At 40.9% G+C, this 22,012-nt stretch overlaps 1 protein-coding gene across 4 annotated transcripts in view; it reads left to right on the forward strand.

Moving 5' to 3' along the window:
- RBMS2 (RNA binding motif single stranded interacting protein 2) overlaps positions 1-22,012 on the forward strand; it is a 92,448-nt gene that overhangs the window by 46,169 nt on the left and 24,267 nt on the right. For all 4 annotated transcript variants that reach the window (XM_047867095.1, XM_047867094.1, XM_047867093.1 and 1 more), the window contains one exon: positions 16,694-16,860. In XM_047867095.1, coding sequence (XP_047723051.1) covers positions 16,718-16,860 — 143 coding nt within the window. In that variant the 5' untranslated portion in view covers positions 16,694-16,717. The remainder of the gene's footprint in view (positions 1-16,693; positions 16,861-22,012) is intronic.

Raw genomic sequence — 22,012 nt, forward strand, 5'->3', positions numbered from 1 at the left:
GAACAAGTTGATTGGCACCATTTTTCCAACAGCATTTGCACACTTCATGTCACATTTTGGTAATCCTTGTGCTATTTCAAACTTAAAAAAATTTTTTTTAATGCTTATTTAAAAAATTTTTAAAAATATTTATTTATTTTAAATGTTTATTTTTGAGAGAGAGAGAGAGACAGAGTGTGAGTGGGGGAGGGGAAGAGAGCGAGGGACACACAGAATCTGAAGCAGGCTCCAGGCTCTGAGCTGTCAGCACAGAGCCCACTGTGGGGCTCAAACTCCCGAGCCTCAAGATTGTGACCTGAGCTGAAGTTTGACACTCAACCGACTGAGCCACCCAAACGCCCCAGAATGTTTATTTTGTATTTTTTCTTAAAAAAAATTTTTTTAATGTCTTTATTTTTGGAGAAGAGAGAGAGAACACGAGCGGGGGAGGAACAGAGAGAGAGAGGGAGACACAGAATTCAAAGCAGGCTCCAGGCTCTAAGCTGTCAGCATAGAGCCCCATGCGGGGCTCGAACCCACAAACTGTGAGATCATGACCTGAGCCGAAGCCGGACCCTCAACCGACTGAGCCACCCAGGCGCCCCAACCAGAATGTTTATTTTTGAGAGAGAGACAGACAGAGTGTGAGCAGGGGAGGGGCAGAGAGAGAGGGAGACACAGAATCTGAAACAGTCTCCAGGCTCCAAGCTGTCAACACAGAGCCCAACACGGGGCTGGAACCCACGAACCATGAGATCATGACCTCAGCTGATGTTGGATGCTTAACCAACTGAGCCACCTAGGCGCCCCTCAGACTTTTTAATTGTTATTATATTTATGGTAATGTGTGATCAGTGATTTTTGATGTTACTATTGTAATTGTTTTGGGGTGCTGTGAACTTATATAAGATGGTGAACTTAAGTGGTAAGTGTGTATGATTTTACCACTTCATTGGCTGTTTCCTCCATCTCTCTGCCTCTCCTCAGGCCTTCATATACCTTGAGGCACAATGTTGAATTAAGCCAGTTAGTAACCCTACAGTGGCCTCTAAGTGTTCAAGTGAAAGGAAGGTTCAGTGTCTTTCGCTTTACATCAAAACCTAGAAATAATTAAGCTTAGTGTGGAAGACCTATTAAAAGTTGAAATAAGCTAAAAGCTAGGCCTCTTGTACCAAGCAGCCAAGTTTTGAATGCAAAGGAAAAGTTTTTGAAGGAAAGTAAAAGCCCTACTCCAATGAACCCACAAATGATAAGAAAGTGAAACAGCCTTATTGCTGATATGGAGAAAGTTTGAATGGTCTGGACAGAAGATCAAACCAGCCACAACATTCCCTTAATCTAAAGCTTAATCCAGAGCAAGGGCCTAAATCTCTTTAATTCAGTGAAGGCTGAGAGAGGTGAGGAAGCTGAAGAAGAAAAGTCTGAAGCTAGCAGAGGTTGGCTCATAGGGTTTAAGGAAAGAAGCCACCTCCATAACATAAAAGTACAAGGTGAACCAGGAAGTGATGATATAGAAGCTGCAACCAGTTATCCAGATGTCACTAAGAGAGTTAAATGAAGGTGGCTACACTAAAGAACAGATTTTCTTTTTTTTTTTTTTTAATTTTTTTTAACGTTTATTTATTTTTGAGACAGAGAGAGACAGAACATCAATGGGGGAGGGCCAGAGAGAGAGGGAGACACAGAATCTGAAACAGGCTCCAGGCTCTGAGCTGTCAGCACAGAGCCCGACGCAGGGCTCAAACTCACGGACCGTGAGATCATGACCTGAGCCAAAGTCGGCCGCTTAACTGACTGAGCCACCCAGGCGCCCCTAAACAACAGATTTTCAATGTAGATGAAACAGCCTTCTATGAGAAGAAGATGCTCTTTAGCACTTCTGTAGCTAGAGAGGAAAAGTCAGTGCCGAAGCTTCAAAAGACAGACTGTCTTGTTAGGGCTAATGCAATTAGTGACTTGAAGTTGAAGCCAATGCTCATTGACCATTCTGAAAATCTTAGGGTCCTTAAGAATTGTGCTGAGTCTACTCTGCCTGTGGTCTGTGAATGAAACAGCAGTACCTGGATGATAGCACATCTGTTTTACAATATGGTTTACCATATATTTTAAGCCCACTGTTGAGCCTATTGCTCAGAAAAAAGATTGCTTTCAAAGTATTGCTGCTCATTGACAATGTACTTGATCATCCAAGAGCTCTGATGGAGCTATCCAATGTGAATAATGTTTTTTTTCATGCCTACTAACACAACATCTATTCTGCAACCCATGGATCAAGGATGAATTTTGACTTCTAAGTCTTAATATTTAAGAACTACATTTTGGGGGCACCTGCGTGGCTCAGTTTGTTAAGCCTCTGACTCTTGATCTCAGCTGAGGTCATGATCTCACAGTTTGTGAGTTCAAGCCCCACGTTGGGCTCTGTACTGACAGTGCAGAGCCTACTTGGAGTTCTCTCTCCCTCTGTCTCTGCCCCTACCCCACTTGTGCTCTGTCTCTCTCTCTCTCTCAAAATAAGTAAACTTAAAAAAAATTAAGAAAAAAAAAGGGAACTACGTTTTGAAAGGTTATAGCTGCCATAGATAGTGATTCCTCTGATGGATCTGGACCAAGTAAATTGAAAGCCTTACTGGAATTCGCCATTCTAGATGTTATTAGGCACATTCATGATACGTGGGAAGAGGTCAAAATACCAACATGAATAGGAGTTTGGAAGAAGTTGATTCCAACCCTCAAGGATGACATTGAAGGGCTCAAGACCTCAGTGGAGAAAGTCACTGTAGATGTGGTGGAAATAGCAAGACAACTGGAATCAGAAGTGGAGTCTGAATATGTGACTGAATTGCTGCAATCTCATAATAAAACTTGAGTGCATGAGGAGTTGCTTCTTATTGGTGAGCTGAGAAAGTAGGTTTTTTTTTATAGTTTTTTTTAATGTTTATTTTTGAGAGAGAGAGACAGAGAGACAGAGCATGAGCAGGTGAGCAGCAGAGAGAGAGGGAGACACAGAATCCAAAGCAGACTCCAGGCTCCAAGCTGTCCGCACAGAGCCTAATGTGGGGCTCAAACCCATGAACTGGGAGATCATAACCTGAGCCAAAGTTGGACGCTCAACCTACTGAGCCACCCAGGCATCCCGAATTTTGTGTTATGTATATATGTATGTATGTATCTATGTATGTATTTATTTATTTATGAATAACAGAGAGAGAGAGAGAGAGAGAGAGAGAGAGAGAGAACAGGGGAGAGGGAGAGAGAATCTTAAGCAGACTCCATGCCTAGAGTGGAGCCCGAAGAGGGACTTGATGTCACAACCTTGAGATCATGACCTGAGCTGAAATCAAGAGTTGGAACTTAACTGACTGAGCCACAAGTGCCCCATTCTAAATAAATAATTAAGTTTTGAGAGAGAGAGAGAGCGAGCGAGAGAGCGCAAGGGGGAGAGAGAGAGTGTGGAGCCCAGAGCATTGGCTCAAGCTTACCTGAAGCAGGGCTTGAGCTCACCGTATGCAGTGCTCAAACTCGTGAATCGTGAGATCATTACCTGAGCCAAAGTTGGGTGCTTAACTGACTGAGCCACCCAGGTGCGCTCCCCCCGCCCCCCACCACGCCTTTTCCTATATTCTTTATAGATGTAGTATATTGTAGATGTTATGTAAATAGTACATATTTATGAGACTGTGGGTACTGGACCTTGTAGAAATTCTTACATCATCTTCCACATTACTATCCAAGAACTGGATAGAATTTTCTCTTCCTTTTTTGGAGAATTTATCCTTTTGCTTATACAGTTAACCCTTGAACAATGCAAGGGTTAGGGGCACTGAACCCCTGTGTAGTCGATAGATCCAGGTGTAGCTTTTGACTCCCCTGAAACTTAAGTACTAATAGCCTACTGTTGACCAGAAGCCTTACCAATAACGGTTGATTAAGACATATTTCATATGTTTTACATATTACTGTATTCTCACAATAACCTAGGGAAGAGAAAAATCTTATTAAAATCACAAGGAAGAAAAAATACATTTACAGTAATATACTGTATTGAAAAAAATTCACGTATAAGTGGACCTGTACAGTTCAAATCCATGTTGTTAAGGATGAACTGTAATCCATTTTTGGTATTCAGTGCTCAGTTTGGCAGTCAGTCCTCACTTCCACCTCTTACCTGTAACCTCTGCCCCATTCCAATTGTAGATTTAGATCATGAGTTTGATAAAGTAGGTTAACACTTTTCCAAGGACTAATTTAGTTTAGTTTTGTTTTTGTTAGAAGGAGAGAGAATCTGAAGCAGGCTCCACGCTCAGTGCTGAGCCTGTCACAGGGCTTGATCCCACGACTCTGGGATCATGACCTGAGCCAAAATCAAGAGTTAGATGCTCAACCAACTGAGCCACCCAAGCGGCCCTCTATTCTAGTTAAAAAAAAAAAAATAGTATGTCAGATTTTAAAAGACATTTATTTTATATTTTTAGAGAACACACAAGCTGGGGAGAGAGGCAGAGGGAGAGAGAGAATCCTAAGTAGGCTCCACACTCAGTCAGTGTGGAGCCCGACATGGGGCTGGATCCCATCACCCTGGGATTGTGACCTGAGCCAAAATTAAGAGTCAGGTCACTCAACTGACTGAGCCACCCAGGTGCACCTTATTTACTTATTTTAAAGTAATCTCTACACCCAGTGTGGGGCTCGAACTCAACCTGAGATCAAGAGTCAGATGCTCTACTGACTGAGCCAGCCACATCCTCTGATTTTTGTTTTTTAATAGATAATAGATGTATGGCCTTGGGATAAAACAAAATGTTCAAATGGGTATTAATGAAACACACATAGAAAAAGCCTGTGTTTTCACCCCATCCTATGTATACCTAGTCCCTTCTACCTAGTAGCCAGGATTATAAACTGTTTCTTTTGTATCTTTTTAGAGATAGTTGTATGCACATTATATCAAACTTTGTGAGTTCTTTGTGACTTGTAAAAGCAGACTAGAACAAGGATAGGACTTTATATACCTGATGTATTGCTGGGTGGTTGCACATACACATTTTATTTTGATCTGGAAATAGACTAGGCATACATACCTTTCATATCCTTGGATTAGGCCAGTTCCTTTAGGTGTGTAGTATTGCCAGTATTTATTGTCTTTTCTATAAGGAAAAAAAAATTCTATAATGACCAAAGGAGCAGAATCTTTCTGACTTTGAGTCTTAATAAGACCAGATCTTCAGTCTACCAATCTGTGTATTCTTTGAACAGGTAGAGTGAGGGTGGAAAAGAGGAGTGCTGGTGTTTCCTGACTTCTTGTGGGTTTTTTATCTATTTCTGGCCAAAATGAAATTGTGTCAAATGATGAACATATGGTAAATGATGGGGTAGGGTACAACAAACTATAGGCAGGCATTATCTTTCCTGGTTTTTTTCTCTCCCTTTTCTCTCTTGTGGAAGAGGCAGATAACATTTCTCTGTAAGCCATGAAGTTGTTTTTGAGAGAGAGAGAGAGAGAGAGAGAGAGAGCAAGTGGGCAAGGGACAGAGTGGGGGAGAGAGAGAGAGAGAGAAGCGGGGCTCCTGTTCACCTAAAGCAGGGCTCGAAGTCACGAACTGTGAGATCATGACCTGAGCCGAAGTCAGATGCTTAACCAACTGAACCACCTGGGTGCCCTGAAAGCCATGAAGTTCTAATGATGCTGCTATTTTTATTCACTTTGCAGTTCCTTCCTGGGCCATATATTCTCCTGAACACAGGTAATCCGTCAGCCAAGTTGAATAGTGGAGGGATTTGGCAATGCAGAATAACACTCAGTGGGGGCTCAGTTGTGTTCCACACATATTCTCCCCAAGCAGTCAGCTGTCCTGTTCCCACTTCAGCTGCTTAATCTTTAAAGGTCTTTCTTCTGTCCTAAGAAGTTATGAAACTTTTTGCTGTATGTTTCCTGGTACATATGAGTTATTGCCACACTGACACGTACCCACAAACTGGTGACATGGTTGGTTATTACGAGGATTGCAGGCATGGGCGTGTGCTCCCTAGAAAGGCTGTGCTTAAAAGGGCTCTGCCCACCATAAAATTGCCCATATACTTCAGTTGAGGGCTCTTGCTCTGGTTGGTTTATGTAAGCACCAGTATTACATAAGAGATATTCCTCTAGCTTGTTTAAGTCATAGTTCAGATACCTTTGTTCCTTACATGTTCTACTCTGACTGGACATTACCCATTGTCTAAGAACTTAGAACTGTTCTCTTTCCAGAAGAGAAAGAAACAAAAGATACAGGGTCCTGTAAAGGGCTGCTTTATGTGTTTACTCAGCTGTTAGCACTGGTTTGGATACTTTCAGTGTTAAGGTTTTTTGTTATTTGGTTCTGCTTAACAAAAAGCAAGGTGATAACAACAGAGGAAATGTTGAAATAAGACTGAGCCTCAGTTGCTAAGTTTTAAAAGAGAATAACACATTCCCTGTTACAGCTCACAGAGTTGTGAGGAAAATCAAATGAAATCATAAATGTGATAGGATTTAAGACACTGTTAAAGGTTAAACAAGTGGATATAGAACAGAATTCTGTGTTAAACTTGGCCTTGAGGATTTTTGCACAGTGAGGTTTTTTTAATCCAATTTTGAAGAAGACTTTTTCTTAAGACCTTCTCCATCAAATCTTCCACCTGAGTCTTCAAAGTAGACTGGTTGGTTCATTATTCAGGGTCCTAAAAGGAAACAGATGGCATATCCAAATTGAGTAATTTGAGAAAGATTTAATAAAGAGACTGTTTACAAATGGGCTGAAGGAAACCAGTGAGAGAGCAGAGTACCCTATAGCCAGCAATTCCAGAGCCTACATTACTTCATCACCTCTAGGTCTAATAGGGCAAAGTATTGAGAGAGAATACCAGAATCTATGAGTAGCTATATGGAGGGAACTGTGGGCTGCAGTAGTATGCAGCCAAATCATGGTGTTTTTGGCAGGAGCTAGGGAAATAAATACTCTGACCTCCTTCTCCTCCTGCCCTTTGATTTTCTGCTGGTATACATCTGGTTACCCAAACCCAGCTGGAAGCCAGAGGGCAAGGGAGCCCGTGCATGCACTCTACATGGTCAGCTTCCTGGTACACAAAGCAAGGTGAGCAAGAATGGTGAGTGGATCTGGAAAGGCAAATAGATTCCTGGGTAGCATTCTGTGGTTACATGCTTAACTGAGGATTCTATAGTCATTTTGGCTTAGGGCTTTTAAATGTCTATTGTATACTTGAGACCCAGTTTGAATACCACCTGGTATAAATGTAAGAAACTGGCTGGAGGCCATATGGTTGGTGTACCTTACTGTTCCCATCTTGGTATTCAAGAGATGCGGGGAAACAGATTGCTGTTCTAGTGGTAAGAGCCATGAAAGAGAAGGAGGAGATGAGGAGCTAGAGATGGTGTCAGGTTTACTTGAGTTCAGAGGAAGTAGTAGAAAGTGCCGAGTCAGCTTTTAAAATCAGCTATGGCGGGGCGCCTGGGTGGCTCAGCTGTTAAGTGTCTGACTTCGGCCGAGGTCGTGATCTCAAGGTTCATGAGTTCAAGCCCCGCATCGGGCTCTGTGCTGACAGCTCAGAGCCTGGAGCCTGCCTCGGATCCTGTATCTCCTCCTCTCTCTGCCTCTCCCCCACTTGCACTCTGTCTCTCTCAAAAATAAATAAAAATTTAAAAAAAATCCTTAAAATCAATCAATCAACCAACTATGGTAGACAGATATGAGGTATGTATTCTCTGGCGCAGGCTCTGCATTTTCCAGAGATGCGTTTTTTGTTTTAGTTTTAATATTGTTAGTGTTTGTTTTTAGGAAAGGGGGACTGTAAGATAATATCCCCCTTTTTCCCCCATAAAGCTTAATTAATTAATTTAGAGCACAAGTGTAGGAGGGTCAGAGGAAGAAGAAGAGAATCTTAAGCAGGCTCCATGCTCAGCACAGAGCTCAACTTGGGGCTCAGTTCCACGACCTTAGGATCGTGACCTGAGCCAAAATCAAGAGTTGGATGCTCAGCCAGTTGAGCCACCCAAGTGCCCCAAAGCTTTTTTTTTGTTTTTTTTTTTAATCTCTACACCAAACATGGGGCTCAAACTCATGACCCCAAGGTCAGGAATCACATGCTCTTCTGCCAGCCAGGCGCCCCGGAAATATCCCTTTCTTGTTCTGATATGTTTTAATTGTTAATCTATATTTCCACTTGAATTTCAATAAATACATTAATATCATGATTTTTTTTATCTGGAAATGAAGTGTGGTGATGCCAGCCTAGGTGAATTCTGTGCTAGTCCACACTACCTGTGGTTGCCTGACATCTCAAGATGTTTTTAGTGGTTGGAATGTGCTCCTCTTTCCACCCATCCCCATCAAATTTTTACAACAGCTTTGTTGATATACCATTCACATACCATACAAATCACCCATTTAAAGTATACAGTTCAGTGGCTTTTAGTGTTTTCACAGAGTTTGCATCCATTACCATAATCAATTTTAGGACATTTTCATTACCCCCCAAAAGGAACCCCACTAACTTAACCACCAGCCCCTCCTACCCCCACCCCCTGCTGCCATTCTCTCATTACTCACCTTTCACAGTCATAGGTAATCTCTAATCTGCTAATCTAGAATAGATTTGCCAGTTCTAGACATTTCATATGAATGGAGTCATACAATATGGGGTTCTTTGTGACTGACTCTTCAGTTTGCATGTTTTCAAGGTTCATCCATATATCTGTACTTCATTCTTTCTTATAGCTGAATAATAGTTTCATGTATGGATATACTACATTTTATTTATCCATTCATCAGTTGATAGACATTTTTGTTGTTACCACTTTGGGCTACTATAAAAAATGCTATGAAATTTGTGTACAGGTTTTGTGTGGACATAATGTTTTTAATTCTCTTGGGTACATACCTAGGAGTGAAATTGCTGGGTCATATGATAACTCTGTGCTTAACTGTTTTAGGAATTGTCAAACTGTTTTTCAAAGCAGCTGTATCATTTTATGTTCCCATCAGCAGTGTAGAAGGGTTCCAAATTCTTTACATTCTCACCAACACTTGTTATTTTTTATTATAACATCAAACTTAGAACTTTTGATTAAAGTCATAATCCTTATATTCTAGCCATCCTAGTAGATATAAAGTGGTATCTCATTATGATAATGATTTGCATTGCCATAAAGCTCCTTATTAAGAATTTAATATCCTACACATCCTTCAAGATACAGCTGTCTTTTTGGGAGGTGCCCAGGTGGCTCAGTTTGTTGAGCATCTGGGTCTTGGTTTTGGCTGAGGTCATGATCTCATGGTTCATGGGTTGAAGCCCTGCAACAGGCTCTGTGCTGACCGCTTGGAGCCTGCTTGGGATTCTCTGTCTCCCTCTCTCTCTGTCCCTCCCCAGTTCATGCATGTAATGTCTTTCTCAAAGCTAAATAAACATTAAAAAGTAAAGATACAACCATCTTTTTTGAGAAACTTTTTCCTCAGGATTTAACTGTTTTTTCTTTCATACTCTTGTACAATTTTGCTTGGATCCCCGTTAGCATACGTATGTCATTCTGCTAGTTATCTAGATTGTAAGCTCTGGTTTGTGAATTCCTTAATGGCTCCTTGTGGGTGTGTGTTTAAATTTATTATGAAATATTTCACTCCTACTCTTACGCATTTGTGAGTCCCCACTGCATCACGTAGGGCTTGCACATAGTTGGTATTCAGATATTTATTGACTGACTCAAATAGTGCAAAGGGTCTCATGAATGATTATCAGGAGGTCTGTTATTTCTCAGGGAAAGTCAACTTTCTTTTATTAGGAGATACTATGATGGAATCAAGGAAATAATGTATTTTAGACAAAAATGTTCAGATATAAGGGCACTCAGTTAAGCATCTGACTTGATTTTGGCTTATGTCACAATCTCACGGTTCGTGGGTTCGAGCCCTGCATCAGGCGCCACCCTGGCAGTGCAGAGCCTGCTTGGGATTCTCTTTCTCTGCCTCTCCCCCACTCACACTTGCTCTGTCTCAAAATAGATAAATAAACTTAAAAAAAATGTTTAGATATATCATATGTCCTAGAGATCATTGGCTCCAGGGACATGTCTTATCCATATTCAAGTTGCAATAGGAATTTTGATGTCAGGCTAGTGGATTGTATATCTTTGAGATTCTTTAGGGGTTTATTAAAATGATACACAATTAGAGGCACCTGGGTGGCTCAGTCGGTTAAGCAACTGACTTTGGCTTAGGTCATGATCTCTCATGGTTCGTGAGTTTGAGCCCCACATCGGGCTCTGTGCTGACAGCTCAGAGCCTGGAGCCTGCTTTGTGTTCTGTGTCTCCCTCTCTCTCCCTGCCCCTCCCCTGCTTGTGCTCGCTCTCTGTCTCAAAAATAAATAAGTAAACATTAAAAAACAAAAAAAGGTAACACAGTTAGCAAATCCCCTAAGTTTGTTTTACTCTTTTTAGTTAATGTCCATGCCTGTATACTGTGTGCTAGGAACTTAGCTAGCTGGGATGAGGTTTTCTCCTGCTTTGATGATAATAATGTTAAGGGCCCAGGATGGGGATAACCTTGATGGCAAATGAATGGATATAGGATTTTCAAATTTTTTGAAATGCAAAATGAACGCTTGATCAGAATCTAATTTTCAGAATAAAGACAGTGTTTTACTTATGTTATAATTTAGTTAACAAGTATCTTATCTGACTGGATCATTCTCTTAAAGATCTGATGAAAACTTAGTGATTGGGGGATAGCTGGCTGGCTCAGTTGGTACAGCAGGCTGCTCTTGATCTCAGGTCATGAGTTCAAGCCCCATGTTGGGCATGGAGCCTACTTAAAAAAAAACAACAAAACTTCGTGATTGGTAAGTAGGCATCGTATCATCTCTATCATTATGATCTCTTGAAAGAGAGCCAAAGGAAGAACACTGTCTTGTCTCCCAGTTTCCTATAACTCAGCAAGACCGGAAACATAAAATTCATGCTACAGGAAGAGGGGAGTTTGATTTTTTGTTTTTTTTCCCCTGGTTGAAGTTGAAGGAGTTATACATTTCTGTTTCCCCATCCTAACAGCCCTTCCCCAGGTATTTATCCCTAGATATTCTTTTTTTTTTTTAATTTTTTTTAACGTTTATTTATTTTTGAGACAGAAAGAGACAGAGCATAAACAGGGGAGGGTCAGAGAGAGGGAGACACAGAATCTGAAACAGGGTCCAGGCTCTGAGCTGTCAGCACAGAGCCCGACGCAGGGCTCAAACTCACGGACCGCAAAATCATGACCTGAGCCGAAGTCTGCTGCTTAACTGACTGAGCCACCCAGGCGCCCCTATCCTTAGATATTCTTAATGGGATATATCACAGCGTTCTCTGCACATCCTTTTAAATACCACCTTACCAATCATTTAATTAGGCTTTTTCCTCACCTTCCTTCATGTCTAATATTGTCTAAATACTCTCATCATCTCTGGTCTCCCACCTCTCTGAACCAGCTTTGATAATGCAATTGAGATATGTGATACCGTTTCTCTGCGGTAAACCCATAATCTTTCCTATTCACTTCCAGAATTAAATCTCCTTCTTAAGAAGACTGATACTGGTACTCTTTTACTGGGTAACTATATGTATTTCTTTGATACATAATATGCTAGCATCCTTTATTTCTGAAGGCTTTTTTTTTGTTCTGTTTTGTTTTTTAGAGAGAATGAGTGGGGGAAAAGGAGAGAAATAATTTTTTTAAATTTATTTTTTGAGAGAGCGTGTGAGCGTTCATGGGCATACCAGCGGGGGAGTGGCAGAGGGAGAGAATCTCAGGCAAGCTGCACACTCAGTGCAGAGCCCACCAAGGGGGCTTGATCATGCAACCCTGGGATCATGACCTGAGCAGAGATCAAGAATTGGTCGCTCAACCAATGGAGCCACACAGGCAATCCCTCTGAAGGCATATTTAATAATCTCATGTATCTAAGATTCTAGGCCAAATGTGAGGGACCTTGTTTAAAGAATTCACATTAACATTGGAATTATAGGGCATAGTACAGTTCTGAATCATGTTCTACATGGCCACTAATCCAAATGATTTCAGGAGTTTCGCCTACATGAATACAAACCAAGGTTATAAGTAAAAACTTACCTATCTTTCTTTTTCTTCTGGGAGCAAAACAAAATTACATGTCATTCAAAAGGATGAAGTTAATTGATAGATACTATAGTAGATTTATATCCCTCCCTGAAGAGAACCTGGTATACTAACAAGTCAGCCATTTTAGCTTCTCTAATAACCCTGAATTTTATCCTCACATGAAAATGACATGTTTTAGGACATAACTATAAAAAGCAAATTAGCTTTAAGATTTATGGTCTGCTTTGAGTTATGAAATCTTCCATAGTTCAGCAGGATTAAGGAAAGAAATATCTTGCGCTTCACTTTGTAGGTTAGGCCTGACAGATGACCAGTGACCTCAGAGAACTATTTCAGTAGGAGTCAAGAGAGATAAAACTGCCCTGTCCTTCCCTTACTGATAAGAATATCTCAGTTCTCTGGACCTTTCTAAATACTTCCTTTTTCTCTCTTACATAGGTAAACATGGATTTTTAGTTTACATTAGTTATTATGTCTCTCCAAATCATTTTGTTTTGGGAAGCCAGATAAGCTATTCTTAGGGACTTTCTTAGCTGTTTGTTTGTTTGTTTGTTTTTCCTTCTCTTGGATTGTCTTACCTTTCAAAATGAATAAATAAATATATATACCATTTCTCTTTGGAGCCAAACCTATGTGGCAATTTCAGAAGCTGCATAAAAATATCAAGAGACAAAAGTCGTGTTTTTTTGTTTTTTTGTTTTTTTCATTTTTTGTTTTCTGGTTTTGGTTTTTGTTTGTTTTTGTTTTTTTTTTTCTTAGCCATATCTTTTTTTCCTAGGAATTTTTCTGGCCTACAGCAAGTTTATTATTGACTAAGCCATATTTTTAAATTATAGCTAAGACCTTAGTATTAAAACCAAGGTTTATAGCTATGTAGCAAATCAATAATTTAAGTTTATTTCTTTAGGGGCGCTTGGGTGGTGCAGTCGGTTAAGCGTCCGACTTCAGCCAGGTCATGATCTCACAGTCCGGGAGTTCGAGCCCTGCGTCGGGCTCTGGGCTGATGGCTTAGAGCCTGGAGCCTGTTTCCGATTCTGTGTCTCCCTCTCTCTCTGCCCCTCCCCCGTTCATGCTCTGTCTCTCTCTGTCCCAAAAATAAATAAACGTTGAAAAAAAAATTTAAAAAAAAATAAGTTTATTTCTTTACTTAGTAACCCTTGTGTTCTTTTCTGGACAGTACTGGCATCCTTGATACTTTCTGTTAGACATATTCTCTCATATTGGGACAGGGGATAGATAAACTCAGGCAAATGGTCTCCTGTGCCAGTGCTTGGCACATGGTCTCATGACACTAGAGTTGCTTTTTCTGTTTTGTTGGTGTCATCATTATCATCATCATCATCACCCCAGGCATAGAATATCCTTTGGCTTTCTCAGCCTAAGGATAAACAATAGTAATTCCTTAGAGATGAGGAAAGACCTATATTATTGAATGATCTCCAGTAGTGATCTTGCTCTGAACTCTGGAACAGCCATGATTAGAATATAGGTCACAGTTTTCTTAACTGTACTTAATTTTTTTTAATGTTTGTTTATTTATTTATTTATTTATTTATTTATTTTTAAATTTTTTTTTTCAACGTTTATTTATTTTTGGGACAGAGAGAGACAGAGAATGAACGGGGGAGGGGCAGAGAGAGAGGGAGACACAGAATCAGAAAGAGGCTCCAGGCTCTGAGCCATCAGCCCAGAGCCCGACGCGGGGCTCGAACTCCCGGACCGCGAGATCGTGACCTGGCTGAAGTCGGACGCTTAACCGACTGCGCTACCCAGGCGCCCCTTTAATGTTTATTTTTGAGAGAGACAGAGTATGAGCAGGGGAGGGGCAGAGAGAGAGGAAGACAATCTGAAGCAGGCTTCAGGCTCCAAGCTGTCAGCACAGAGCCCGACACAGGGCTCGAACTCGCAAACTGTGAGATCATGACCTGAGCCGAAGTCAGAGGCTTAACCTACTGTGCCACCCAGGTGTCCCTTGACTGTACTTTAAATCGGGTGGTGTGATTATGATAGTAATAATAGAGGGGGCCTAGACCCACTAGTATTTGATTATTATTGCAGATCTAGTAATTCAGTGGAGATTTCAATGTCATTCAGTTTTTTTTTTAATGTTTGTTTATTTACTTTTTTTTTTAATTTTTTTTTCAACGTTTATTTATTTTTGGGACAGAGAGAGACAGACCATGAATGGGGGAGGGGCAGAGAGAGAGGGACACACAGAATCAGAAACAGGCTCCAGGCTCTGAGCCATCAGCCCAGAGCCTGATGCGGGGCTCGAACTCACAGACCGCGAGATTGTGACCTGGCTGAAGTCGGACGCTTAACCGACTGCGCCACCCAGGCGCCCCTAATGTTTGTTTATTTTTGAGAGAGAGAGAGCAAATGGGGGAGGGGCAGAGAGAGAGGGAGACACAGAATCTGAAGCAGGCTCCAGACTCTGAGCTGTCAGCACAGAGCCCGAAGCAGGGCTCGAACTCACAAACTGCGAGATCATGACCTGGGCTGAAGTCAGATGTTCATCCGACTGAGCCACCCAGGCGCTGGCAAAAAATTACTGCAATTTTTAGAGCTGAATGTATGACCTTTAGGGTTTTTTTTTGCCCTATTTTTGTCTTGTCTGAAAGTTGCTAAAAAATACACCATGCCTCATGCACCCTCCTGCACTTATTGACAATATAATGTGACTGTCACCATCATCATATGGATGATCATCATTACCACTGTCACATGGATTGTTCTGTATGGGAGATCTTAGTGTAAGCGCTGGCAAAGAGAGGGGGACAGGGATAGGAAATATAAATGTTGTGTTGGTAGTAGGTCATGAGTCTCGTCCATCCCAGAATGTGATATTGGGTCTCTTCTTCTTTGCTGCAGGGATAAACTGTGTGTGTGCAAGCAGGTACGCATTTTTATTGTGTACAGTGATAAAGATAGGAAAATACCTGCTTCAACATATTTTAGCTCAAGCAAAGATTTTAATTTTGAGGTTTGCTAAAGGTCAGGGGCATAAATATAAGAGGCACATTTCATATTAAAGATTCTTTGGGGTGAAGATTTTCACTCTTTGATATTCATGTTTCTCTTTTTCTTCTGTTATTGCTCTACTTCCTCAACACCACCACCAAAAAGAGAACGGGGTGAAAAACCTGGAGATGAAACTAGCATTTGAGAGGGAAGTAATTCCAAATAGATTTATACTGTGAAGTGCTTTGAGCCTAGGGAGAACTGGAATATGAGTGTGAGGTAGCAAAATGCATGATATTATAGGTTACTATGCAAATTTAGAGTATTATGAACCAAATATAAATGTAAACACTAAAAGCCTGATTAGAACATAAAGAGTTAAAATATTCATGAAGGAATGGATCCATGCTCCAGCCAACCTGGTATTTTCCTCTAATAGAAGTACCGAAAAAAAATACTGTAGCCCAGTCTGGTTGCTTGTCCTGGTATCAGTAGTGAAAGATTTGGGTTTCCTTGACCATAATGTAGCTGTTGTTCATTCACTTAAACTTTAAAACATTTATAAGTAACTTAGGACTAAATTCTTATTACTAAGGTAACAAATTTCAGTTTTTACTGGTAATTAGTATTTTTACGTGGGCATTAGTATTTCATTTTATTTGTCTAAGTTTATAGTAATGTTCAAGTTCCAGGTATTTTGCAGTTCACATATTCTACAGTTTTTTGAATAATCTATGTTAAACTTACTTATACTTCCATGATTTGATAAATTTTTATTATTTCCTCTTCATCATTTTTTAAAATATTTATTATTTTTGAGAGAGAAACAGCAAGCAGGGAAGAGAGAGAGGAAGACACAGTGTCGGAAGCAGGCTACAGGCTCTGAGCTGTCAGCACAGAGCCTGACGCGGGGCTCGAATTCACAGACTCTGAGATCATGACGTGAGCTGAAGCCGGCTGCTTAACCGACTGAGCCACCCAGGCACCCCTTCTCTTTATCATTTTTAAGTGGAATCTAGATTTCATTAGCCCTGTCTCATTACATAAGTTACTTAAGAGGCATATGTTGTGTTCTTCAGTATCGGTATGATAAAAACATTCCACTATAACAAAGTACCTTTTTTTTTTTTTTTTTTTTTACATTTATTTATTTTTGAGAGACAGAGACAGAGCACAAGTGGGGGAGGGCAAAGAGAGAATGAGACACAGAATCCGAAGCAGGATCCAGGCTCTGAGCTGTCAGCACAGAGCCCGATGTGGGGCTTGAACTCACAAACTACGAGATCATGACCTGGGCTGAAGTCAGAATCTTAACTGACTGAGCCACCCAGGCGCTCCCAAAGTACCTTTTTTTAAAACCTTTAACAAGCTTATTTTGGCCTCTCATTATTCCTGAAACATAGGTAAGACAGTTATGTATTTTCTTATTCTATGGCAGAATGGCAGAGAGGAATTTCTTTAGTTTCTGTTTTGTTTTTGTTTTTTAATTCTCTATTGAGTTAATTGCTATTAAAGTTTGGAATCATTCTTTGCAAGGAGCCAGGATCTTCCTCACTCTCCAGTATTTAAATGTATAATCTTCTGATCTTCTGTTGCTCATGTCTCTCTGCAGCCATATGTGTCACTGTCTCAGCAAATGGCACCACCTAGTCCAAGCAGCAGTACCCCTAACAGCAACAGTGGGAGCAATGGAAATGACCAGCTGAGCAAAACCAACCTCTATATCCGGGGATTGCAACCAGGCACTACTGACCAAGACCTTGTCAAATTGTGCCAGTCGTAAGTTGGCAGACATGTGGGTAGGCTTCGAGGGACAGTACAGGTTTGGCGATACTGACTTCTTGCCAAATACTCTTGTCCTGAAGTGCAGTATTATTTGTCACAAGATTTCTTAGCAGCCCCTCTTAAATTCTACCTGTTATTAATACATGAAACCTTCTTGCGTTTCTCTGAGGAAAGCCAGCATAGGGCTGGCCTTTGAAGCCTAATAGGTGACTGTGTACTCAGAACTGATGGTCTTTGTGGAAAGATTCCCATCCTTACACCTCAAATTGAAATGCTCAGTATCTCTAAAGATACTGATTAGAAGACAGTGAGAGTTGGCAGTGCAGTAGGGATAGAAGAAAGTGGAAGTAACCAATTGAATTGTACATTTAGGAGAGTTTCTGCTGATAGAAGTAATCCCAATGAACCAGAGGAGCTCTCAAATTAGTGGATAAAGGAAATGGTGGAGAAAGAGGCTGACACTCTGCATATACCCCCCTAAAGACCTTTGGGGTTCTTCAAAGTGGATTTGAGTCATGAGGTAGAGATAACTACCATGGAATTAGCCCAGTTAAGAATGCTAGAAAAATTTGCAAGAGTCCAAAGATGCGAACTCTGTTCCATTTGGCAGAAAAATACGTGTTTCAAATGATACATTTGGGGGAATGGTTATAGGAAGAAGTCTGGGGGTAGGGAAGAGGAAAATTGATTTTAGGTAGGGAATGGTAGAAAGAAATAGAAATAGGAACCTTAGACTGTGTAATTACCATTACAAAAAAAAACTTTTATCGACATATAACACACATAAAGTACACAAATCATAAGTGTATATACAGCAGTGACTTTTCATAAGGTAAACGTATCCTCGCAACAGTCCCTTGTAACCAGATCAAGAAGAAGAACATTACTGGGGTGCCTGGGTGACTCAGTCAGTAAAGCATCTGAATCATGATCTTGGGGTCATGAGTTCAAGCCCCACGTGGGGTATGGAGTGTACTTAGAAAAAAAAATGAAAAGGCAAAGAACATTACCCACTCTTTGGAAGCCCACTTATCAGTTTCTATCCCCCCACCTCCAAACAAAGATCTACTGTTTTTTTTTTAACTTATTTATTTTGAGAGAGAGAGAGAACGGGGAAGTGGGGGAGGGGTAGAGAGAGGGAGAGAGAGAATCCCAGGCAGTCTCCATGCTGTCAACACAGAGCCCAATGTGGAGCTCAATCCCACGAACCCGTGAGATCATGACCTGAGCCGAGTCAGACACTTAACCGACTGAGTCACCCAAGCGCCCCTCTACTGTCTGTATTCTAAATGATTGATTGGTGTGGTTTGTTTGAACTTCATATAAACAATGATACAGCATACATGCCCTTTTATGTCTGGCTTCTTTTGTTTAGTGTTATTTGTGAAATTCATTCATATGAATTATAACAAAACTTTGTTTATTCTTATTGCTTTATAGAATTCCATCATAGGAATACACCATAGTTTATTTGCCCATTCTACTGTTGCTGGACATTTGAATTGTTTCCAGTTTGTGACTATTATCTATATGAATAGTGCTGCCATGAACTTGTACATGTGTTTTGATGTACGTATGTGTTGGGTTTATAGCTAGGAGTAAAATTGCTGAGTCATAGGATATACATTTGTTCAGCTTTTGTAGATACTACTAAATAATTTTCTGAAGTGGTTAAACTAATTCAAAATCCCACAACAGTATGTGTAAAGTTCCAGCTGTTCCAAATCCTGGGAAGGCAGAACATTCTGCCCCCAAAATATAGGTGTGAGAGGCATCAGAGATGCTTTATAAATCCTTTACTCTTCTGAGGTTTGGTCCATGCAAATCATAGGGATTTTTGCTGGTACCAGGTTGCATAGATTCAGTCTCTAAAGGCTAGATGTATGTATGAAACTGTTTTTTTGTTTTGTTTACCTCAGATTACCTTGGTTAAAAGGTATTCTATTTAAAAAACATTTTTTTTAACGTTTATTTTTTTGAGAGAGAGAGAGAGAGAGAGAGTGTGTGAGGTGAGAAGGGGCAGAGAGAGAGAGAGGGAGACAGAATCTGAAGCAGGCTCCAGGCTCTGAGCTGTCAGCACAGAGTCTGATGCGGGGTCGAACCCACGATCCGTGAGATCATGACCTGAGCCAAAGTCCAGCGCTTAACCGACTGAGCCACTCAGGAGCCCCGAAAGGTATTTTAAATGAGAGTGAGGGAACTTAGTCTAGGACTAGTAATTTTTGAGGGGAATGGGAATTGGCAGAAATGTTGGTTTGTGAAGGAAAAGGCTATCATACCAGTCTAGTTCCTTGATTTCTGCATGCTGGGTTTCTTGCACGAAACATAATATGCTACAAAAATCTTATCACTTCACAAGACAGACAAAACTCACTTCTACTTCACAATACTTTTAGATTTTCACTTTGCCCTTCACAACAGTTGCCTTATCTTTGGCCGTGTCTGAAGAAGGGATGAGAATAGTCAGGGTCATCATATAGGATGGAACCGAGGAGCTCAATAGGAGACTATAGAGACATAGAAATGAGGCAGGGAAAGAATAGGTGCTAGATGAGTTATGACAAAAAGGAGGCTGAGAAGAACAGGTGGCTGGAGCCCTGCTGGATGCTGCAAGCTGGGAGTTAAACCTTTCTAGGAAGGGTGTTTCCCATGCATAGAAGGACTTCCTGTTTTCTTCCTAGTTATCTCTGGGTTGTAGGGGAAGTGAATATTCCTGGATCCTAAACCCTGGTGGGCAGGAAGAAAAGGCATGGAGTGTAGGACTGGAATCCTCGTTCTCTTGGAGGGGCTTCTTCTTCCAAGGAGGAAGCAAACCCAAACCGTCTGTTGCCAACTGCAGTGCAGACTCTGAGCTCTAGGTCTCAACCTGCTCAGACCCACAGCCAGCTCCACCTTGGGGCCTTGGTAGGGATAGCAACCTGTATGCCCTCTGGCCAGTCTCCTGCATCTCTTCCCTTGCCTAAGTTTGGGAAAGAGTCCAAATATGTAGTCCTGAAGGGCTAGGATCATCATATTCATCCCCACCCCCATTTTGATGTGTTCTTTTCCCAGCCTCCAAGGCATTACTTGGCTTTTTCTGTCTAATCCATTGGATGACAGAAGCCCCACCAAAAAAGTCAGTGAGAGCCTGCCCAGGAACAAAACAAATATATCAGTCATCATATGTTCTTTAGGGATGAGAGGGGAAGTGAAAAACAAAACACTTGTTTGGGGTATTGGTCTCAAATTCAGTCCCTGCCAGCTGTTTTCAGGTAAATCCTATACTTCTGATTCTATTAGTGATTTCTGTTCTGTATCTTTAATATTTTCACCCTCCTAGGGTGGGATGTAGAGATGTCTTTCTAGTGGAACACTTCTAATATGATCCTGACCTGGGATACTCCACTGCTGAGTTTGGGGGATTCCACATGATTGCTGCCAAAGTATAATTTTCAAAAAGTTGAAAAACATGATTCTCATACAAATATAGGTAAACACATGCCCAAGATTTATTTCATTCATTAAGGGAACCAGCGGGATGGTAAAATGGATTCAAAGACATTTGAGGGACTGAGTATTTATAGATACTGAAGAAATAATGTTGGAATAAGATTCCTAGGTTATAGGGGTGCCTGGGTGGCTCAGTTGGTTAAGCATTCAACTCTTTATCTCAGTTCAGGTCTTGATCTCAGGGTTGTGAGTTCAAGCCCTGCATTGGGCTCATGCTTGGTATGAAGCCTACTTAAAAAAACAAACAAAAAAAAGATTGGGGGCGCCTGCATGGCTCAGTCAGTTAAGTACCGGACTTTGGCTCAGGTCATGATCTCATGGTTCGTGGGTTTGAGCCCCTTGTCGGGCTCTGTGCTGACAGCTCAGAGCCTGGAGCCTGCTTTGGATTCTGTGTCTCTGTCTCTGCCCCTTCTCGGTTTACACACACACACACACACTCTCTCTCTCTCTCTCTCTCTCTCTCTCTCAAAAATAAATAAATGTTAAAAAAAAATATGGCTGGGTTATATACAAAACTGGTTCATATCCTATAGGACAGTATAAAACAGGAATTTTTGGGATCTCTTTTCTACTGGACAGAAATTATTTGCATTTACTGGACAAAATCTATAAGTTAATATGTATCTTCACAAGGCCTGGACCCTAAGCAGTAGTAAACAGTAAGTCAAAAAAAGAAACATCCCCTTAGATAATTAAATATATTTCAAGTAGGCCTTTTAGACAGTGTTTCAGAATGACATTGAAAGGATACACGATCTTCACTTTACCTTACCGTCAAGTTTTGGGTAATTTCTTAACACTGCTGTTGCACCTGGTTTTGTACCCACTCACCTCCCTAACATGCTCAAATCTTGACAGTGAGAAATAGAAGGCTTAGAATAAAGTAAAGCAGGACAGAGAACCATTTGCACTAAAGTTGAAGTTTCTTGACTGTAGTAACGATGATAATAGTAATTAAGAACTTTCAAGCGTTTACCATATGGTAGACATTAGTGCTTTATATCCATGAACTCATTTCGTATTCCCAACAATCCTATCTCTGCTTTACAGATGATGAGACTGAGGCCCAAAGGGGTTAAATGACTTGTCCGAAATGACATACAGCTATAGAGTGTCAGAACTAGGGTTTGAAACGAGCAGTTTATACTAGCCAACTGGATCCGACAATACATTAAAAGAATTATTTACCACAATCCAGTGGGATTTGTCCCTGGGATGCAGGGCTGGTTCAATATCTGCAAATCAATCAGTGTGACACATCACATTAATAAAAGAATAAGAACCACATGATCCTCTCAGTAGATGCAGAGAAAGCTTTTTTTTTTTTTTTAATTTTTTTTTTCCTCAACGTTTATTTTATTTTTGGGACAGAGAGAGACAGAGCATGAACGGGGGAGGGGCAGAGAGAGAGGGAGACACAGAATCGGAAACAGGCTCCAGGCTCTGAGCCATCAGCCCAGAGCCTGACGCGGGGCTCGAACTCACAGACCGCGAGATTGTGACCTGGCTGAAGTCAGACGCCTAACCGACTGCGCCACCCAGGCGCCCCAGAAAGCTTTTGACAAAATACAGCATCTTTTCTTGATAAAAACCCTCAAGAAAGTAGGGATAAAAGGATCATACCTCAAGATCATAAAAGCCATATATACAAAAGATC

This window comes from Prionailurus viverrinus, chromosome B4 (assembly GCF_022837055.1).
Source record: "Prionailurus viverrinus isolate Anna chromosome B4, UM_Priviv_1.0, whole genome shotgun sequence".
In the NCBI taxonomy this organism is placed as follows: Eukaryota; Metazoa; Chordata; class Mammalia; order Carnivora; family Felidae; genus Prionailurus; species Prionailurus viverrinus.